At 28.5% G+C, this 22,689-nt stretch overlaps 1 protein-coding gene across 5 annotated transcripts in view; it reads left to right on the forward strand.

Annotated features, from left to right (window-relative positions):
- Positions 1-18,187, forward strand: part of LOC129920683 (nuclear factor 1 X-type) — a 35,168-nt gene extending 16,981 nt beyond the window's left edge. For 4 of the 5 annotated variants that reach the window (XM_056002160.1, XM_056002162.1, XM_056002157.1 and 1 more), the window contains exons 5-12: positions 6,073-6,228; positions 6,319-6,811; positions 9,098-9,193; positions 9,393-9,575; positions 9,633-9,884; positions 9,960-10,870; positions 10,965-11,163; positions 15,624-18,187. In XM_056002160.1, coding sequence (XP_055858135.1) covers positions 6,187-6,228; positions 6,319-6,811; positions 9,098-9,193; positions 9,393-9,575; positions 9,633-9,884; positions 9,960-10,870; positions 10,965-11,163; positions 15,624-15,682 — 2,235 coding nt within the window. In that variant the 5' untranslated portion in view covers positions 6,073-6,186 and the 3' untranslated portion in view covers positions 15,683-18,187. The remainder of the gene's footprint in view (positions 1-6,072; positions 6,229-6,318; positions 6,812-9,097; positions 9,194-9,392; positions 9,576-9,632; positions 9,885-9,959; positions 10,871-10,964; positions 11,164-15,623) is intronic. The other variant, XM_056002159.1, reaches the window with a different exon arrangement.
- The last annotated feature ends 4,502 nt before the right edge of the window (positions 18,188-22,689 follow it).

Consider the following 22,689-nt stretch of genomic DNA (forward strand, 5'->3'; position numbering starts at 1 on the left):
AGGTGTCTCGCAATCGATTTTTTGGAGTATACAAGCAAAAAAAAAAAAATATTCGATTTTTTTGACCCACCCTAATATACATATATATAGTATATAGCCTCAAGTCGAAGAAATTCCTTGCTTACTATCATATAACTGAAAAATAATTTTAAAAAATTACTGACACTGACAAAATTGAATCGCTTAGAGGATAAATGTGCCAAAGTGTGGCTTTTTTCTCATAGAACTAAAACTAAGATGTTAGAGGAGCTACAAATTTTTAAATTCGATAAAGATTGTACATAAAATACAGAACATAAATTCCCATGAAGCTTTTCGTATACAAGTCTTATTAAAGCTGTTGAAAAACAAAAAACAAAAATTAATTTTATTAAATCACATCACATAAAAATAGAGCAGATTTAAGAGAATAAATGAGCAGAGAAAAGAGAATGCTTTTGCGCCATATTTATCACTGGAATTTTTTGAACTGCAAGTAATTTGTGTGCCTGAACAAACAATTTTATAAGATGAAAAACCATTTTAAGAATTAAAATTAAATAAAACATGCGTAAAAACACTAGTTTATTTTAGAACTTTAACATAAAATATAACAAAACAAAAAATACAAACAAAAAATGACATTGTGAAGGTTTCCCTTCTGCCACAACGACATTATAAAAATTACCTTTTTACGTATGTACCTACGTGTTATGTTTTCTATGAGAAAATTATTTCTAATAAAAATCTTAAAAAAGTTTTAGCCTGTGGGATTTCAGTTTGATTAATCCACGTTTAGATTTTTTATGAGAAAAGATAAAACACTTGCTTGCAAATAAGGCCTTACAACCTTTATCCTCTAATTGCTTAGATAAAAAAATGATATACACTTCAATAATAATAATGAAATAAATATTGTTTTTTTTTTTTATAAAAATAAGAAGTTGAAAAATACTAAGTCCATATTAACAGTGGTATAACATAAAAAAAAATACAATTGGGGCGTTAACACACTTTTCTCAGACACAATTTTTCTTAATTTTTTTTTTGTTTTTGTTTTTGTTTTTAAGTTTTGGAATTATTTAATTTTTTAATAAACTAATCGTGCGACTAAAAAATTTGTAAAAAAAAAAAAACTAAATACTTTTACTTTTTTTTACCAATCAATTGTTTTATTTCTTACTTATTTTTTAAATTAGTTCTTGGTGTGTGTTTTTTGTATGTTTAGATAAATGTTTATCCTGTTGTTTTGAAAACATGTCAGCAATGCAAAATAGAACTAAACAAAAAAATTAAATATACAAATTTTTGCACAAAATTAAAAAAAAAAAGAAACAAAACAAAACAAAACAAAGCAAGCAAAAATTTTATATTTAAATTGAAAATTAAAATTAAATGTGCAAATTTCGGTGTTTGGAGCATACTTCGCTATATTTCACATAAATATGTTTATTTTTTGTTGTTGTATTCTTTCTTTTAATTATTATAATTTAAAAATAACCTTAGAAACTGACAAATGCCATGTTTAAAAAAAAAAATATAAATTCAGAATCGGATGACAATTACATATTTGCATCACTAAGACCTAGTTTTTCAATGAGGGGTTAAATTTAACACCCAGTTAACTAACAAATTTTTATAAGTTAACTCTGGAAATTTGTATGAGCAAGAGTACGTTGGGTTTTGAGTCAACTAGAGTGAAATTTCTTACAGAAGTTAACCCAGCACTGAAAAACTGGGCCCTAATTCGTATATATAATGCATTTTTCAATTTAATAGTTTGTATAAAAAAAAAAATTAACTATTGATTTTTTGTTTGTCTGTTTATGTTGCTCAGTGTTGATTAAAACTTGTTTTTCTTTATTTTATTTTTTATTAACTGATATTAAAAATAAATAAATAAATAAGTAACATTGTTCATGCCTGGAACAATACGATAAATTCTTGGGAAGAAAAAAATAAAATTTCAACTTAATTTAAATTTGCGGTCTCAAAGTAATTTATAAACTTCAACTAATCTCTCTAGCCAATTGTCAAATCTAAAAAAAAAATCAACCCAATTTATCACAATACCTAAAAATCATCAAAGGACAACAACACTTTTTACTGATGGTTCTTTTTAATTAAAAAAAAATCTCTTAATAAAATGTGATGAATTTTCATTCGATAGACTGCCAATGTTGTAAGATTGCTACCTTTTTTAGGACCTAGGGCGATTGTTTTAATTCTATTCTGCGACAGAATTTAAAACGTCTGTTTTTTCTTATTTTTTCATAAATTGCTTCCTTATTTAATTTCCATATTTCTTGTTTCTTTGAATGCCACTGTTTTTAGATTACAAAATTACAGCGTACCCCCAGTACTAGAATGCCCTTCTGCTTGCACAGCAAGTATATTCACAGGCGGGCCTAGCATTTGCCATTTTTAACAGCGTTTATACGCACTTATACACAAAATACGAAAGGTGATAAAGTACCAAAATAAGTTAATTAAGGATCAAAATACTTAATGTAATAAAGGACCAAAATAAAAGACAGATCTCCAGAAACACTTGTATTCAATTTGGTTAATAGTAGAGTAACTAAAGCAAATTATTAGGGAACCCGGCCGAACAGCTCTGATTTTGACGATTTTTTTTTTCAAACGTAGGTAATTAAAAATACTTTAAGGTCTATAGATTAAAAATTGCCGGTGTTGCCGTATTGATTTTTAAAATTAAAATTAATTTTTTTTTTAAACAAACCATTTTTTTTGCTAAAATTTCATAAAACAAATGATAGCAAAAGATTCTCTAGGTAATTTAAGGAAAATATATAAAAGGCAGTAAGGGACAATCTTCCGAGCGATAAATGCAATTTTCTAACATTCTGACCTCAAACACAAAAAAAAATATTTTGAAAACAACGGCAACACCTTCAATTTTAAAATACATTTTTAAAAAGCCAGAAGCTCATTCTTATCTCTTAAATTTAAATTCACTAAATTTAATCAAGACTTTTTGAAAAAATGGTCCTCAAACTCAGAATTAAAAAAAAAATGTTATTAGAAAAATTTTAAATGACTTTTTTCCAAACTTTTTCTAATAAAATATGAATTTATTTAAAAAAAATGTTTGGCCATAAATATTATCAGTTGAATTTCGAAGCAAAAAAGGTAAAATATATCACACTTTTGAAAAAACAAAATGAAAAATTACTTCAATTTCAATGGTTTTTTTTTTTTTTATTAAAACTGAATTTTTGAATTGAAATAATGAATTTTCTCAAAGACTGTGGTAAATAGGAACTTTAAATTTTTGCAATTTAACTTTCAACAGTAAGGGTTATTCAATGAATAAAAAATAATTTTATGTTTAGATGTTGAACTTTAAAAAAAAATAAGTTACATTTTTTTTCAAAACTTTTATTAAAAAAAGTTCTTCGAAAATGAAATACTTTTTAATTTTTTTCATAAACCGTAATACATATTGACATTTCCTTTTATAATTTGAAATCATAATAAATGCGGCCAAAAAAATTTGAAAATAAATGCATTTTATATTACGACCAAGTTTAAAAAACGACATGTTAAAATTTTTTCAATAATTTTTTTTTTTTTTTTTTTTCAAAAATCTGAGTTCAATTACCATTCTTTCAAAAGCCGTTCATTCAATTAACTTAATTTTAATTTTACATATATGACTACGCTTCTAGCTTTTAAAAAATTTATATTTGAATATTGTAGGTGTTGCCGTTGTGTTCAAATATTTTTTTTTGTGTTTGAAGTCAATTAATAAGAAAATTGCATCTATCGCTTGAACTATGGAAGATTGTCCCTCAATCTCATATATTTTTTTTCCTTGAATTTCCTAGACAATCTTTTGGCATCAATTAATTTATTAAATTTAAGAAAAATTTTTGAAAAAAATTTGTTTTTGTTCACAAAAATCTTCAATTAAATTTAAAAAATCAAAACGGCAACACCGGCAATTTTTAATCTATAGACTTTAAAGTATTTTTAATTACCGATGTTTTAAAAAAAAGATCATCAAAATCTAAGCTGTTCGGCCGGGTTCCCTAATATTGCCAATTTTTGAGCTTTAGTTACTCCACTATAAGAAAGAAATTGAAAGTAGCTAGTTCAGTTGTTGTGCAATTCTTTCCGGCTTTGGGATACTCCATTGGTGAAAACTGCCAATATCTCAACCGACTCTCTCATAAAATAAACTTCATTAAAACTCCAATCTTCACTTATTCGCCTAGAACCTGGAAGATCCCCTAAATGAGAATATAGATTAAAGTCTACCAACAAGTGCAGCCAGTCCTTCGTTTTTGTCAGATATGCAATTCTCTTGATCGTCCCAGGGTACTTTAATGGAAAATGCATTGAAAGAACAGTGTTCTGCCAGCAAAAAGTGGAAAGTGGACCTAAGAGCATTATTCGTTGACCAGGAGCCTATTTCTCGTCGAGCTACATCAACTACATCAGCTACGTCAACGACTTTAAATTTCAATATCTCCGTCCCATCGGAACTCACGGATACAATTTTAGTATTTTTGAAATATTTTAATCACAAACAATATTTCCCAATACTAAATGGAGCTTAACTATTGGTGTTTAGGGTCGTCGATGTAGTAAATTTAGTTGATGTAAAATAGCCCCCAGATGGAATAATCTTTATTCCTAAAATCAAGGTGGTAATATTTGAGTTGAGCTTCTTAATACATTTCATTTTGATGAATTATATTGATATATGCAAAAGTTACACCTCTTCAAAAATTGCAAGGTCAAGAAAAATAGCATCAATTCCGATTGATTTTTTTCTATAAAAAACAAGGTTTTAGTTTTTCAACATAGCTTTAGTCCTTAGTTTGATTCAATCTCAATCCAATATAGAATTAAAAAATAGAAAATTTTTAGTCTCACTAAGAAACAAATAGGTCGTACTAAAACAAGGACCAAAATGATCCTGTCTTATATGCTCTCTAAATTACAATTGCTCAAATTTAGAAATTATAGGGTCGAATATTTTAGGTCTTGTTTATTACCTAAATAATAAAATTTCTTTCATTCAATTAACTTTACAAATGTGAAAGTTATCTACCAATTTATAAACGTTGAGCTTTTATGTGGTGGCCCCACCTTCCCTTAAGGATTCAACAAATAAATTTTAAAGATTTTAATTCTTTTTTAAGTCTATTCCAAGCAAGTTGTTAGTTAAACACAAAATTTCAAGTCCATCACTGTTTACCCTAAATTTAGATTACCTAAAATTGGAAGGGTACTTAGAAATTTGAAGGCATTCAATTTTGTACACATAAAGATACATCATGAAATAATGAATAAGTTACATAACTTGCTCAAATGTTAAACGATAATTTTCATTTTATTAATTTGTTTTATGTTTTCTCTGTCTGTGTCGATTTTTCTGCATGGAAATTATCCGCATCCCAAAACTATTAGTATCTATATTTTCCAAGTTACCGTAAAAGCAGACACAAAAAAAAAAACAAATTAAAATCCAAAAACAGTTTTCTATAATGAATATACTTATTTTTAATTTAAAACTAAATGTTGCAAATGTTTATTTTTATTGTTAAAAGTTAATGTCAATGTTTAACAATCTTTAATTTTTTTTTTCCATATCAAATTACTATATGTCCTTTTTCTATGTATATGTTTTCACGTAATTTTTGTGGGTGTTAGTTCCAGGAAGAAAATCACGTTAACTTCCAAACATTTTTTAAATGTGTGTTTCAACGTTTTGTAACTATCAATTTTATTTCTTATTTTTTTTTTTATTTTTTAAGTTTAATCAGCTTTTTAAATATCACATTTGTTGAAAGTTGCTTTCTTAAAAAAAAAAATTCGCATTAACAAAAAAAAAAACAAAAAATTTATTTTTATATATGTATATTTTTTTTTTTTTAATAACTTTTATGTATTGATTTGTTTTCTAATCAACTCCTTGCCCTTTTGTTTTCTCGATATTTAATATTTTTATGTATTTTTAATTTTAGAAAAAAAAAAAATCAAAAATAAAAAACAAAAAATAACAATAATAATTTTTTTTACTTTTCCAAACAAACAAATAAAACTTGAAAACTAATGCAGGATGAATTTCATCCGTTTATTGAGGCCCTCCTGCCTTTCGTTAAGTCATTTTCGTACTCATGGTTTAATTTACAAGCCGCAAAAAGAAAATACTATAAGAAACACGAAAAACGAATGTCACTTGAGGAAGAGAGGCACTGCAAAGACGAATTACAGGTGAGTTCTAACGAAAACGAAAAATGAAAAACAAAACTTTTCGTTAAGTTTCGATAAACAAAAAAACCTATTACTTTCAATTTATTATAGAACGAAAAAGCGGAAGTAAAACAAAAATGGGCATCACGTCTGCTTGGAAAACTTCGCAAGGACATTACACAAGAATGTCGAGAAGATTTTGTTCAAAGCATCACGGGCAAGCGCCAATCGATATGTGTCCTATCGAATCCAGATCAAAAGGGCAAAATGCGACGCATCGATTGCTTGCGACAAGCTGATAAAGTCTGGCGTTTAGACTTAGTTATGGTGATATTGTTTAAGGCTATACCACTTGAAAGTACTGATGGTGAACGATTAGAAAAAAATCCCGAATGCACACATCCGGGATTGTGTGTTAATCCTTATCATATAAATGTTTCAGTTCGTGAGCTGGATTTGTATTTAGCCAATTTTATAAACACACATGATAATTTAAGTCCACCGCTAATATACAATAACAATAATAATAATAACAGTAATAATAATAATAGCAATAATAATAACAATAATAGCAAAAAGGGAGATGATGACCGTAAGCAGAAAGGTAAGTAAATTTTTTGCTTTGTTTTTTGTTTTTAGTTTTGCCTTGCTGATTGATATTTGATCAATTTATTGACAAACGAAACGATAGAAACTTTCATTATTGTAAGAAATTTTGGTATAACAGTTGTATAGTGAAATATTTAAGAATTAGTACTTGCATTTAAGTCGAGGTTTAATTTGTTTTAAATTTTTTTTTCAAAATTGTTGATAATTGACAACAGTAATACCAATTCATTAAAATTGTTGATATTTTTCAAATATCTTTTTGATAATTACCAACCGCAATAGGGCTAATTTTGACTTTGAAACGTAACGTAAACAGCAGTTTATTAAAGAAATAGTCTTGGAATTTAAAACTTTATGCTACAAAGTAGAATAGAGTCTTGAGCCCCCGCCTCTCAATACGCCACTGTTTATACTCATTGACTTGAACAATTTATTTTCGGGATTGTGTAATTAAGTTGCAGGAATGGAAGCGACCTACAATTTACCGTCGAGTTCAAACGACCCAGACAGATGCATTTTTTCATGACAATTTCTATCTTCGAGGCTTTTTCGATTTCTTGCAAAAGGCAGTATCGTTTAAAAATAAAAATTTCTTAGGTGGTCGAGGCTGAGTTACGAACCCAGACATCTAGCGTTATACACTGAGGGAAAAAACAACTTAAAATCAACAAAAACCAAGTTGATTCAACTATTTTTCGGAATTATTTTGCGTTGGAGACGAAAATTTTAAAATCAAAGTAGAACATCGTTAGTTTAAAGAGGTTTACAGTTACAAAACATACTCAACTTTGAAAAAAAAGCATAAATTTAAATAAAAAAAAAAGAAAAAATTGGCAGCCACTAGGGATTGAACCTACAACTCTTGGGTCTCTAGGCGAATGCTTTACCAACGTGCTATCTCACTGTTAAAAATTGAGGTGATAAAATGCAACAAAAGCTAAAGTGCGACAAAAAATTGAAAATTTTTTTAAGTTGTTTCAAATTTAATTTAAAGATGTTTAATGTTAGTTTTTTCAACGTTAAATCAACGTTGATCATATTACATTCTACGTTGCGTTTTTTCCCTCAGTGTAGTTGTTTTCAACTTCTAATCAAGCTGATGTCATTCTAGAAATCTGAAAATAACATAACTGTAACTTTTAAATTATGAATCCTTAAAGAAAATAATGTTTAGGAAAAAAAAAAAACAAATGTTGCATTTGCAATCAAAAATAACACCTCAATTGCGATTTACAACTATCAATTGATAGTTGATGAAAGTTCAATTTCGATTTCTTATTACTTAATTTCCAAAAGTTTTGCCATAGTTAACGAAAGATGCCAACCGTTTTTAATTTAAAAATTTCATACAAAACTTTAGTGTTCATCATTTTCATTAAGATATCAATTTAAAGTTGAAAATCGCAATAGGGGTGATTGAGAGTAATGCGTTTTTCAAAATGGCGGACGTTCCACACGGAAAAAAAAGGATCGGGTCAAAATTCTGGCTTCAAAATGCTGCTTTTCAAAATTCTGCCAGCATTATACTTGAACAAAAAAATTTTGCCAATTCTGTTTTTCTTTTTTTATAGCATATGCGCTGACTAAAGAAAAATACACCTCAATAATGTAATTCAACATTGGTACTTTCCTAAATTTTTTTGTTTAAGTGTCGCAAATATTTCTTAAAATGCATAGACTGACTTTCTTTCAAAAAAAATCTATAACTTATTGGAACCGATCGATGTTGTTTGATACAAAATATTCCTTTTCTTATTGAAATTTTTGAATATTCATCTTTATTTGATAAATTAAAAAAATTTGAATTTTTTTCGGAAATGTTTAGTATTAAAACCTTTTATTAATATTTTCAAATTTAAAAAAGGGCTTGGAAAATGTAAAAAAGCGCACGGTTTTTAACATTTTCCAAACCCTTTTTTAATTTTTTGCAGAGTTTTGAAAAAAAACAGAATTTTGTAAAGCAGAATTTTGAAAGCCGAATTTTGTAAAGCAGAATTTTGACAAAAGAATTTTGACAACGGCAGAATTTTGACCCCAACCCGGCCAAAAATTACTCAAAATTGAGCTCACCAAAATTCAATATCATTTTCTATAAATTTCGTGTCTGACATAATCTTAGTACAAACTCAGGACCGAACATTAAAACAATGCTATTTTGTGCACAGTTTTTAACGTGACCTATGCTCAAAAAGTATTTTATAATTAAATTTTTAAAAATGTATTTCATTGATTTGTTTATTTTTTTTTTTTCTGTTTTTCTTCTGTTTGCATTCTATTTCAGGTTACTCTCATAATCCATACAATGGAGTCATATGCAATGATATCATTCTGGCCACAGGTGTGTTCTCTTCCAAGGAACTTTGGAAGCTTTCGAAAGGTATCGCTAGGCAAATAACCTAACAGTAATATAATAGAAAAGACAAAATAAGCCCGTAAATTAACCCCAAATCCACTGCATGTTTATTGTTTTATCGTTTTTTTTTTTTTAATAACAAATAAATTCTCGTGTTAATTGATTAAAAAACGGAAATATTCAAATTTTATATTTTGTTTTGATTTATTTGTTTGTGTTATAGCATCGATTTTGGAAGAAACAAATGATCTTATTCAAGCGAATACAAATGCAATTAAAATGGAAAATGCCAGTAGTATATACGATTGCAATACATATTCGCTATCAGCGCCACCTAGTGGTATCGTTTCAGCCGTAACAGATCGTTCACTCGGTCCATCGATGGTTTTGGCTAGCGGTTATAGCAGTAAGACAAGTTAATTGAAATTTTTCAGCTGTATTCAAATTTTTATATATTTTTAAGTTGATTTTGTTGATCCTCGGGGTATGCATCTGTCAAATTCAGCGCAGTTACGCGCTCAAGCATCATGTAAAAACGATCCGTGTTCCTCTCCGCCAGATGGAAATGGCAGTAGTTTTTCTGTTATTCTGCGGCACAGTGATCAGTCGCTAGGCGGAAATTCTTCGGAAGATGGTATTTCCTTGCAAAGGTACACACCAACCGGTCACTCTACCTCAAGAATTCTCACCATGAGTCAAGCGAGATCGAATGAAGGTAATTTTTTTTTTTTGGTTTTAAAGAACGACGTTGTATGGGTATTGATTTGTAATGCTTCATCCATTTGAACAGTATTAATTCAGCAGAATGCCAGCGGGCTGGTCCCGCATGCGGTCAGTCCAAGTGCGGTATATTATCAGCATAGCAGTCCCTCAGGACCGTCTGACTCACAGGCCTCTAGCGAGGGCAGTCAAACGCATCAGGAGCAACAGCAATCTCTACAAAGTCATCACAACCATCCACAGAATCCGCATCACCCGTCACAACATACACATCATTCGACACATCCGCATTCAGTTGCAACCAAGTATCCCAATGAGGTTGGCAACGGACACGACACACTTTCAGATTTTGTTACATTTGTGTGCCAGGAAACCGACAATAATCCCCACATTTCGAGTTCAGCTGCTGCTTCGGCAGCGTCTGCATCAGCCGCTGCTGCTGCAGCTGTAAGTCAATTCCAGGTGCAACAAGGCGGACGGAGTTTGAAGTCACAATACGCTCAATACAGCACAATGCTGCCACCACCTCCATTGCCCCCAATGGCACGGCCGGTTGCCATCATTCGCTCAACTGGCGATCTGACTATGGTTGGAAGTCCGCCCTCGTCCGTCACACCACCTGCTGGTTCAGCCTCAACAATATCTTCACCCTCTCATCATCATCAAGATCAAGACTCAAGTTTACCAAGCGGTAGTTCTTCCAACGGTGGTGGTGGAAGAAATTCTTCTGGTGGTGGTAGCGGATCAACATCCAACACCGGAACCTCAAATAATGGCAACAATTCAACGGGTAATTCGAGTGGCAATAGTAGCAGCAACGGTTGCAATATTGGCCAGCCAAGTGAAATAAGTTCAGTGTCTCCGCCATTGAGTCATCTCGATGTAACGCGAAAAAATTTGGCACGCATCTCAAGTAACCCGTATCCACCCAATGGCCGTGAATATGTGCCGTTCAATAATTTCCATACACAACCAACACCGGTACAGTTTTTGTTTTTTTTTTTTTTAAATTTATTTTCCATGTGGGTTTTTTTTTATTCAAAATGTTTACTTTTTTTTGTCATTTGTCAATTAGCTTCTTGGTTATACAACTTCAATATCAACAATGTCGGGCGTTATTAGTCCGACAAATTTAAGTTTGTATTCATCGCCTAGAACAACACCACGAAGCCGATGGAATGCCCCATTCATGATGGAAGAAGATTTCAATATGATAACACATTCAATAAGCAGTAATAATCCTGAAGCAGGATCAGTGATTTTAATGGAAGAGGGTAAGTTATTTCTTTTCTTTCGGAAACCTCAAGAATAAAAATTTCAAATCATTTATGCGTGCATCAAGTAAAAAAAAAACTCTTCGGTTCAATCTGATATATTAATAGAATATACCTAGAAAAGACGTATTCAACTATTTTGTTTAGGAAAATAAATTTAATGATTGAAACAATTAAAAACTAAGGAAACGTTGCCATGTGTAACACATGCAGACATAAATAAGTCTCACAATCTTTTTACACCAGATCGAGAACGTGATTTTCGGCAGCAAAAAAAAGTTTTCGAAAATCTCCTTGAGCAGAAAAGCATGAGTCGATGAAGAAGTGAATCTACTATGTACCAGATCATCGACTCATGAGTATGGGTATGAGTAGGTTCAGAAACATTAGGAATAAAAAAATAGGGTCTCAGATCGGCTTCAATCTAAGCAATTTAATTGGAAAGTTGTCTGAAAAATTAGTCGAGAAAAATCTTCCTAACTTGTTTAACATGCCTTATACTAAATTTCGATTCAGTAAATTTATTTATAATGGGTAATATTTGCTGAACATGCCCTATACTATATATACTAGGGTGGGTCAAAAAAGTCGAAATTCTTTTTGATTTTGTACTCCGGAAAGTCGATTGCTAGACACCTCTAGAATATACACACCAAATATGATCTCTTTATATTAATGGGAAGGACCTCCGCTTTGCAATTTTCCATTTTTACATCCAGCTTCTACTAAAAAAAAATATATTTTTTATTAGTTGACTTTTTAAAAAATGTCCTTACATAATCTTGTAGGAAATTGAACCATGTACAATAAAGGGCTCATACACTTTTTTCGTTTATCTAACCGTTTAATAAATAATTTGAGGTCCAAAAATCGGGAAAATCTTTAAAAATTCGTTTTTTGTTCTTAATTTTGTAACAAATTGAAAAATTATAATAATCAAACTCGCAAGACATATTCTTGTAGCCCCTATAAGAATACATCTTGCTATTTTGAAAATAATAAATTGTCAGTGAATTTGAAAATTTTGAAAAGTAAAAAATATTTTTATAATTTTTTTTTAACTTTGACCACGAATATCTTTAGAATATGGTTAGATTACTGAAAAAAGTTAACAAAATCTTTTTTGTGGAGCAATCAATTTCCTACAAGAATATGTTTTGCGCGTTTGATAAAAACAATTTTTCAATTTTTTACAAAATTAAGAACAAAAAAACGAAATTTTAAAGATTTTCTCGATTTTTGGACCTCAAATATCTATTAAACGGTTAGATAAACGAAAAAAGTCAGGGCCTTTTTTGTAGAGCGTTTAATTTCCTACAAGAATATGTAAAGAAATTTTCTAAAAAGTCAACTAATAAAAAAATGATTTTTTTTTAGTAGAAGCTGGATGTAAAAATGGAAAATTGCAAAGCGGAGGGCCTTCCCATTAATATAAAGAGCTCATATTTGGTGTGTATATTCTAGAGGTGTCTAGCAATCAATTTTTCGGAGTACAAAATCAAAAAAAAAAAAGAATTTCGATTTTTTGACCCACCCTAATATATACTATACTATATACTACTTCATCCCTCCATTTATAAAATTTATTTGCTTCTGTCTATTGGGGATTGGAGGCTATACTAGTAGCGGCGCAGTGGTCAACCGTTCAGCTCAGTTGAAAAGGCAGAAACTCTTCAGAGTTTGTAATTTTGTAGTTTTGTTTACTTTTGTATTTCTATAAATGGCGTCCGTGGCAGAATTTCCGTTCCCCACCATACCATCAAAAAGACCCAGTGCATTTATAATTTGACCCACCAGTTTGTACCACCCCCAAATTTTGTTTGCTCCTTCGATAGAGAATTGGGTGAATATCATAACGTTGATTTTTCGCACTAGTGAAATTCACCTTTTGGCCGCCATCTTGGATTTTACTTTTTATTAAATATTTCGACTTCTATTCATCCGAGGTAAAAGTTGGTTATAAAAATAACATAGACATTCAAATTTCGCGTCTCTTATGTTCAGAGCAGATTTTCGATATTCTGAATATTATAAAAGTTACAAGCCAAAACAAGTGAAAAAAACGAAAACAAAACAATTTTTAGGTTTTGAGCCGTTTTTATTTAAATTATGAAAAAACCCTCCGAGAATAGATTGTTCACCTTAAAATTCTCTACAACTCAACCTCAAGAATTTTTTCTGTATCGCTTTAAATAAAAAAGTTATTATTATTTTTTTTTTTTGTAAAAAAAATACTTGAGTATTTTATAGCTTTGTGTTACAAGAGAAAATTCAGGACTCTTCATTTCGTAAAAAAGGGATATTTTTTAACAAAAAAAAGTATTAATAACTTTTATAGCAACACAAAAAAAGTTGGATAGCTGAGTTGTAGCGAATTTTAAAGTGAATAATCTTTTCTCGGAAGGTTTTTTCATAACTTTGATAGAAAGTGCTCAAAACTTTAAAATTGTCTTTTTTCGTTTTTTTTTTTTACTTTTTATTTTTTGGCTTGTTACTTTTTAATATTCAGAATATCGAAAAAGTGTTCTTAACATAAAAGACGCGAAATTTAATTGTATACACAATTTTTATGTAGTACCTATAAATAGAAATCGAGATATTTAACAAAAACTAAAATCCAAGATGGTGGCTGAAAGGTGAATTTCATGAGTGCGAGGTGGTACAAATACAAACTGCTAGGTCGCCCATACATAGGTATATGAACATCATAAATGCACTGGACTAATAAAAGAAATCAAAGGAAGAGAATCTTAAGAAAGCTCTTAGGATAAAAAAAAAAACTTTAAATATAAGTAGGAGAAAGTAGGGAACCTTAGAACACTTTCTATAAAGGTCTTCCTGAAAAAAAAAAAAAACATAAGAAAGTTTATTAAAATGCTTCGACTATCTTTATTTTGACAAATTCAAAAATCTCTATTCTTTTCCGACTATTTTCACAGCGAAGACGTGTGAAAATTAAACCTGCAGACAAAATACTCTTCCATTCACAAAAGGCACAATTCTGGAAATCATAATCATAAACATTTATTTTTATTTTTAATCCCATATAATTATCTATCAAATAAAGAAAATTTTATGGATACTAAAAAAATACTGAAAAAAAAAAATAAAAAAACACAAGGAGATAATTTTTACATCCATGAAATTGTATTTATTTGACAGATAATTACTTGTTTACAGTCCAGGGTGGATCATGGCCTCAAACAACAATATCCTCTTCACCAAACACGTCGTCAGTTGTTTGAGCTATAAGCAAGCACCGTATGTCTTTGTTAATATGATGCACGTGTATTTGAATTTCATTTCGCGCATTGTGGTTTGTAGTAAATTGGGCTGTAGCACGTGGCGCTTTGCCACCGCGGCGCACAGTGATGCCTTTGGTCCTTTTTGGTGTCTAAAATCATTTTCATGACCATTTTTTGACGAAAGGTCATGAATTTGGTACACTAAAATATATTAGGAAGGAGAAAAGAAAATCTCGGCCATCCAGTTTATTTCATTGAAGAAGCCATATTTTTTTTTTGAAACCTGGTGGGTCTTAAGGGCTCATGAAAGTTCAAGTTCTAGAAGTTTTAAGAAAAACTAATGTAAAATAGCTAAACTACACGGTGTAACACTCAAAATATACACGGGCGGAGACCTATGTAGAGCTAGTCGCACTGATTACGAAACGGTATTTAAAAAGTCCCTAACACCCCCAAAATCTGGAGTTAGGGGCAAAAAACGGTTTTTTTTACCTTCACCCATTGAAAAAAATCTAGCTTCGTCAAATTTTTACCCATTTCTACCTTTTCAAAAATGTATGAAACATGTAACTCGGTTAAACCAACTAGAATTTATAAGCTGTAAAAGTTCAAAAATTCCATTTTTTTTGTCATTTACCCAACTTCGACATCAAATTAAAGTAAATATATATTTTCACAACAACATGCTGTTTTAAAAATATATTCTAAAATAATATTTATTTCCAAATCAAACGAGGTATTTTTTATGAAAATCAGTTTAAAATTGGCTTAGAAAAAAAAAAATTGTACGATTTCAACCCAGATACAGAAATTCGAACTTTTAGGTATAGAACAAAAATGTTGTTTTGGCACGTAGTAGGATAACTTGGGCGCCAGGATTTGATAATGGGTTTTTGTAGAGGACTTTACTACAAACATTTTTTTCTTTAGGAGGGGGGCATATCTACCCCCGTTTAGGTGGGAGGGCAGTTTTCTAAAAAAAAATTATCAAAATAAAAAAATTATTAAAAAACAAAGGCAACCCTTACAGTAATAAGTGATACCATTTCCGAAAGGCAAAATTGTACATTTAATTTTAATTTTAAAATCAATATATTATAACCAATAGTTTTTGAAATAATCGATTTCAAAGTTAAAAATAGGCAAAAAAAATTTTTTAACTGGTACAAATTTGACGATTTTAACAGATTTTTTTTTTTTTTTTTTTTTCTATAGAACATGCGTCTGCTTCACGCTACAATGAGGACTACCCTAATCGGGATTATGTGACATGATAACAAATGATGATGTATTAAGAGGAATACGCTTATTAAATTTAATTTATATCGAAGACTACTCAAAGACATAACAAATTAAAAAAAAAAAAAATAATAATATCTTAAATTCATACATACGTAACAGCAAACAAGACAGCAACATTAAAAAAAAAAAACATACAAAATAGCAGTATCGGGTTCTTACTGGTCAAAGGCCCTTTCAATAAAAGCTTTAAAAAAATAACTTAAATTTAGCTCGTGGACTAAAAGTTAAAATAAAAGAAACGGAACCAAAGCATTTGTTTAAGCATAAAGCAAAGTAAAAATAAAATTAAAAAATAAAAAAAAACACATAATTTATCATTAATAGAGCAATAGTTAATTAAAACAAATAAAATAAATTAGAAAACAGACAATAGTAGATTTAATTAAAATATTATATAATATTATATTAATATATACAAAATAATAACAAAAAAAAAAAACACTGAAATAAAGTAAAACCAAATTAAAACTTAATGCCATATGTAGGTATTTTTTGAAATTATGTTTCAAAATATGGTCAATACCTACATAGATTAAATATTTTTATTATTTATCATTAACGAACACACAAAAAAAAATATTTAATAACAACTTTTAAGTAGTCAACTCTATAATTAAGAACTATAAAAGCAAAATTGTTTTATGGATTACGTTTTTATTTTATCATAAAATGGGTAACCATTAAATCTTAAACAAACACACACAAAAAATGTTGATCTCTCGCCACATTAATGATATAAGATTTATAAAAATAAACAATAACAAAAATTTCAAAAAAATTTCAAATGAAAAGTTCTTCATTATTGTAAGTAGCGATCCACAATACAAGGGGAGCAATTCATTTTTTTGTTAAGTTGTTTTTACATTTGTATATTTTTTTATAATTTTCTTTTTAGTAAACTTTATTTATTTTATTTTTAAAGGTCAAGTAAAATTTTTAGTTTGAGTTTTAACAAAGTTTACAAACGCGCTCTATATTATTATCAAGATTTTCATATCTTTAAATTAACGCAAAGACTTGAATCTTTTTAATGTCTGCTCCTATAAATCTTTACAGAATCTACTGTTACTTTTGAAAAGCTTTATAAAAACAAAACTGTTAGCTGGGGTGACAATTTTTTTTCTATTTTATTTTATTACTTTTAAAAGAGGCACACTCTAATACTCTGATATGGTCTTATCAAGAGCCGATAATAATTAGTTAGTGCTTGTCAGAAAAGGCCTAAAGGAGTCTTAAATAATAAATGAAATCACATTAAATAAAACGGCTATTGGCAGAGCCTCAACCCTATGAAGACAAATTTTGCTCTTATAAAGCTTTACAGAAGCAAAATTAATAGTTAGGGAAATTATAATGACACTATTAAGAACTCCAGAGAATTTTCCGCCCTGCTATCGTGTCGTGCGTCATAGGTTTTCTATATCAAAATAAATAAATTATACAAAAAACAAAAATAAATAATTAAGATAAATTGGGCCCACAGTCTTGCGCCTTAGGCAGTTCAACGTTTGCCTCTGTTAACATGTACAATTTCCATTGAAATTCAGAGAAATCTTTTTAAAGAGAGTGTCTTTCTTTACTGATAGCCTTAGCTATATTCAATATCTCCCGAATAAATAAAAGATGTTGCAAACTTTGTTAAAATATATTAATAATTTTACTGCTTAAACTTTATTTCTAAAGTCATAAAACAATTTAATAAATTGTCTATTTTTTTTTGTTTAATAATAAAAAACTTATCGTAAATAGTAGTTTAACGAGACAACAAAAAAAAAAAGAAAAACAAAATTTGAATTTTATTAAGAAAATGAAGACCTTGACTCCTAGGGAGTTACTTTTTAATTTAAATTATTTAATTGTTTTTATATTTCAATAAAAAAAATGTACATATTATTCTAGAAAAAAAAATTACTAGCTACTACTTATCCTATTGTGTATAAGATTGCTTCCTCGAAAAAAAATCTGAAATATATAGACTAAAAAAAAAATGATATATAACATTTAAACGAAACTTAAAAAATAAACACAAAAATTAGGACAATAATTTAAAAAAATCGGCTTAGTTCGTTAGATTTTTTTTTCAATTTGAATAAAAAAAAAAATAATGATAAAATAAAGCGAAAATTGTAAATAAATGATAAAAATAAATATAACAAAAAAAAAATAATAATAATAATAATAAACACAATGAGTAAACTAGCAGCGACTTAGGATAATAATTACAATATAAGATACAATTATTGCTACTGAAACTTTATATTATATATACATACATACCTAACTATATATTTTATACAACAATTAGTAAATATTATGTATATTCCCTAAGCAAAAAAAAAATTAAATTTAGTGGTCAAAAAAACTCAAATTAAAGTTAAAAAAAAAAAAATAAAATAAAAAAAAATATGTTCGGTTGTAACGCTAAACACGAATGTTTCTCGCTACAAGGAATTTGAAAGTTAATGTAATAAGTAATACATAGGTACTCATACATATATATATTTAGGCTAGGGTATGTGCCTTAGAATATAAGATACAAAAATTAAAAAAAGAAAACAAAACTCGAAGGAGGAAGTAAACTATGAATCCAAATTATTTTTTATTTGTATTTCATAAGGGAGAAAAAAAAGTTGTTTATTTCTTTAGCATTATTTATTTAAATATTTAATTTATTTTTATATTTATGAAATTTTATAAATTAATTAATTTTTTGAATAAATTTATTGTTACTTTCCTTCCTTTGTTTAACTTATTATTATTTTATTTTGTTATTCATTATTTTTTTTTTTTAATTTTATTTTGCTTTATGCAGTTTTCATTTTTACAAACATAATTACACAAAAATCTATATTTATTGAATATTATATTATTAGATATTTTGAAATACTGTTCGTTTTAATTTATTAAAAAATATTTATAATATAAGTTTCGTTTGAATACTGATTATATTTTAATATACAATTTAATCAATTTTTTATGTTTAATTTAAAAAAAATTGGCTGTGAGGTGATAAATAAAATAAAAAAAAAAATAAATAACTTTACTTTTGAGATCATATATATACACAAAAATAACAAAAAAAAAAACAAAAAATAGTTAAGATTTATGAATAATTTGCTTGTTATGAAAAAAAAAAAAAACTTTCGCACACAAAACACATATTATATAAAAAAAAATAATTGAAATTATAATGCAAGTATTTTTTATAATTTAAAATTTTTTGTTTGCTTTAAATCAATGACAGCAGACGAATATGCAACAAACTGACACTGATTAAATTCAAAGTTTTTTTGTTTATATAATGTAAACAAATATATACATACAAAAACCAACAACTATATTTATAAAATATAAACATATTTTCGGTTGATAACATTAACATAAAAAAAAAATAAAATAAAATAAAAAAATAAAACAATAATGATTGTACTTACTATGCTGTCATAACATTAAGTTAAACAAAAAAAAAAATTAAATAGTTCTTATAAAATATAATAGTGTGCCTTTATTTGATAAAAATATGTAGTTAATCGGAGAATTACAAATACAAAAATAAATGCTTATAAAATTCAATACAACAAAAAAAAAATCAAAAGAAAACAGAAAAAAACAATTGAACATAATCAATAATTTTAAATTAAATTAAAACAAATACAATTCTGTTCACATAATGTGTCAAAAAATGTTAAGTCTCAGTAATGTTTTTTTTTTTTTTTTTATTTTTCATAAATGTCAAAATCAAGCTCCGAAAACGGAAATCGATTCCTTCAAAATCATGAGTATGGGATGGTGCAATAGTATTATACTACAATATTTTAATTATTTTTGCTGTTGCCATGTTTTGTGAATACAAATCGGAAACCTTAGTTTTGACTGAAAAAAAAACACTAAATCGTATCACGTTTGACCGATAAATTTTAGTCCCATTTCAAATAGGTACTTTATAAGGAAAAAATTGGCAAAAAAAATTATTCCTATGACATAAAGCTCGAAGAGCTCGTGGTTGTTAGTCCAGTCATTTATAATTTGACCCAGCAGTTTGTACCACCCCCAATTTTTTTTGTTTGCTCGTTCGATAGAGTGTTAGGTGATTAGGTTATTATATAACCCTGATTTTTCGCAAGCGTGAAATTCACCTTTTGGCCTCAATTTTGGATTTTAGTATTTATTAAATATCTGTACATCCTAGGTAAAAGTTGGTTAAATCTTGCGCCTTTTATGTTGAGAACATTTCTTCCATATTCTGAATATTAAAAAAGTTACAAGCCAAAAAAGTAAAAAAAAAAAACCGAAAAAAAAAAGAAAGTTTTTAAGTTTTGAGCACTTTCTATTAAAATTATGAAAAAACCTTCCGAGAAAAGATTGTTCAACTTAAAATTCTTTACAATATGCTATACAACTTTTTTTGTATCGCTGTACTATAAATACAAAAATTTATTAATAGATACTTTTTTGTTAAAAAATACCTACACCTTTTAAAAAAAAATTGCACGTCTTGAATTTTCTCTTTTGAGACAAGGCTATAAAATCTCAATAATCATTTAAAATTCAAGATTTGTTTGAAAAAAAAAATTTAAGAAAAAGGTAAAGATAAAAAACACAGACAAAAAAGGGCATTTTTTAACAAACAAGTAAATAACTTTTGTATTTATAGAGATACAAAAAAAAATTGTATAGTAGAGTTGTAGAGAATTTTAAGGTGAACAATATTTTTTTGAAAGGTTTTTTCATAATTTTGATAAAAAGTGCTCAAAACTTAAAAACTTTCTTTTTTTTTCGGTTTTTTTTTTTTACTTTTTTGGCTTGTAACTTTTTTAATATTCAGAATATGGAAGAAATGTTCTCAACATAAAAGGCGCAAGATTTAAATTTTCATTTTTTCTTTATTTTTTACTTTTTTGACTTGTAACTTTTTTAATATTCAGAATATCGAAAAAAACCAGAAGTCGAGATACTTAATAAAAACCAATATACAATCTGGCGGCCAAAAGGTGAATTTCACGAGTGCGAAAAATCAGGGTTCACCTAATTCTCTATCGAATGAGCAAAAAAAAATTGGGGGTGGTACAAACTGCTGGGTCGCCCACATAATATGAACAAACATCATAAATGCACTGGACTATGTATCTTTTTCTCCATTCTCCGGTGATGTACAACACCGCACGCACCGGACCGGTGCTGTTTCATCAAATGATAAAATTGTGTTCTTATCTCTCCTTTTTTGGTTTAAGACCTCACGGACTGCTCTCTTCAGCAGTTCTAGTCCTTACCAAAAGCATGGATTTATAATCTCACCGTTAGCTGTAAGCGCTCGCATTTTTCGTCGAACCAGGAGTTTTGGGTTTGGTCACCCAGTTAAATCGAGCACATTAGTTACGGCACTTCTGACATTTAGATCTGGTGGTGGGCCCTCTGAGGGTGGTCTGGTGGTATCCTGCGCTTGTAGTCTTTCTAATCGATTACAAAATACAGAGATGTTCCTTTAACAGTACTACAAAAATGAATGAAGTGTCTCAGCTTTTCCCTTCCATTTTTATCTACAAAACATTTTTGTTGGTCATAACTAAAACACGTGATCGTTTTTTTAATTTTTGGCAAATCAACAGCACAAATTTTACAAGTTGTGACTTTCACCAATTTCCACAACAAACTTTAGTCGTTTTCCGGGTTTGTCCTGATATAATTATAACATAAGTATAAAAAAAAAAAAACTATATTGTAAGGAATGTTAATAAAACGATGATATTTTATTTTAGGTTTTACAATATAAGAAAAGAAGTAGTTCAAAAAAAAAAATAAGAAATAAATCAAAAATAATGCTCGAACTACTATTAAAAAAAAAAAAAAAAACACTTGCAACAAAAAGAATTGCAAAAAAAATACACACAACCCATTTGTATAAAAAAAAGAACAGGACATTAATAAAAAATATATTCGATTTTTGTATTTTGTTATATTTTTCTGATGATAATTTATAGAACCATTATGGAAAGCCAGAGCTTACAAGATTACTGTGGTTAAACAACTTCAAACTTTTTTGTTTGGCATTCTGTAAGTATTTTCATATTTTAAAGTTTAACTTGGAACCAAAACTTATTTCGAGACTGATCCGAAAATAGCTGCTTCCGAATGCAAGAACAAAACATTTCGATTTCAAACAATTCAGCAACTAGACCTGCAAGTTTTTAGTTATGAGAATCCCCAGAGTTTAAAGAGGCATTTCTTTTGATGCATCACTCGAAGGATTCGGAGGACTTTTTTGACAATACCTAGCTTTTTTTGGAAAGGGGCTAGTCTTTGTTTTTTCTCGAAAATCTTAAAAAACTAGATTTGTAATTTTTACCTGAATGCATAGACCTGTCCACTAGTGCGTTCGTTATTTTTGAATCAAGTTCCTTAGTGGAAAAACAGTTTCTAAGGCCGTGTGTGAATTGCGTTATAGTTAACACTGTGTAAAATTTTTGACACTATTGAGGTGAATACAAAATTTTCAGCTGTTAAAAATTTATTGAGCTCTGGGACCTGGGTAAATCTGGGTTAATTTTTTTTTTGCAGATGGTTTCGTTTTGTTTATTATTTTATTAAAAATGAGTATCATGGCAGAAAAAAGGCAGACAAAATTTTAAACAATAATCCATACATCTAAAATTTTTTTTATTAACCTCAATAGTTTCAAAAATTTTACACGGGGTTAATTAATTAACGCAATTCACACACGGCCTAAATGAGAAAAAAGTTACGAAATGTAACATTGTGACATCACAACATCGTTCCTAAATGCAATGTTAAAGTGTCAAATAGTTAAATCTTGTAACTTTTTCAAACTCAGCTTCTGGACTTGAGTTTCAATGTTAATCTGTCAAACACATATAAATGGTCAGAGAGGGGATGATGTGAGAAGAGAAGTTTTTGTTTGTTTTCATATTTGAAATTATTTAATGCATAGTTTTTGTTTCAATTTACTTAGGATTCAATTTGA

Source organism: Episyrphus balteatus, chromosome X (genome assembly GCF_945859705.1).
Source record: "Episyrphus balteatus chromosome X, idEpiBalt1.1, whole genome shotgun sequence".
Lineage (NCBI taxonomy): Eukaryota > Metazoa > Arthropoda > Insecta > Diptera > Syrphidae > Episyrphus > Episyrphus balteatus.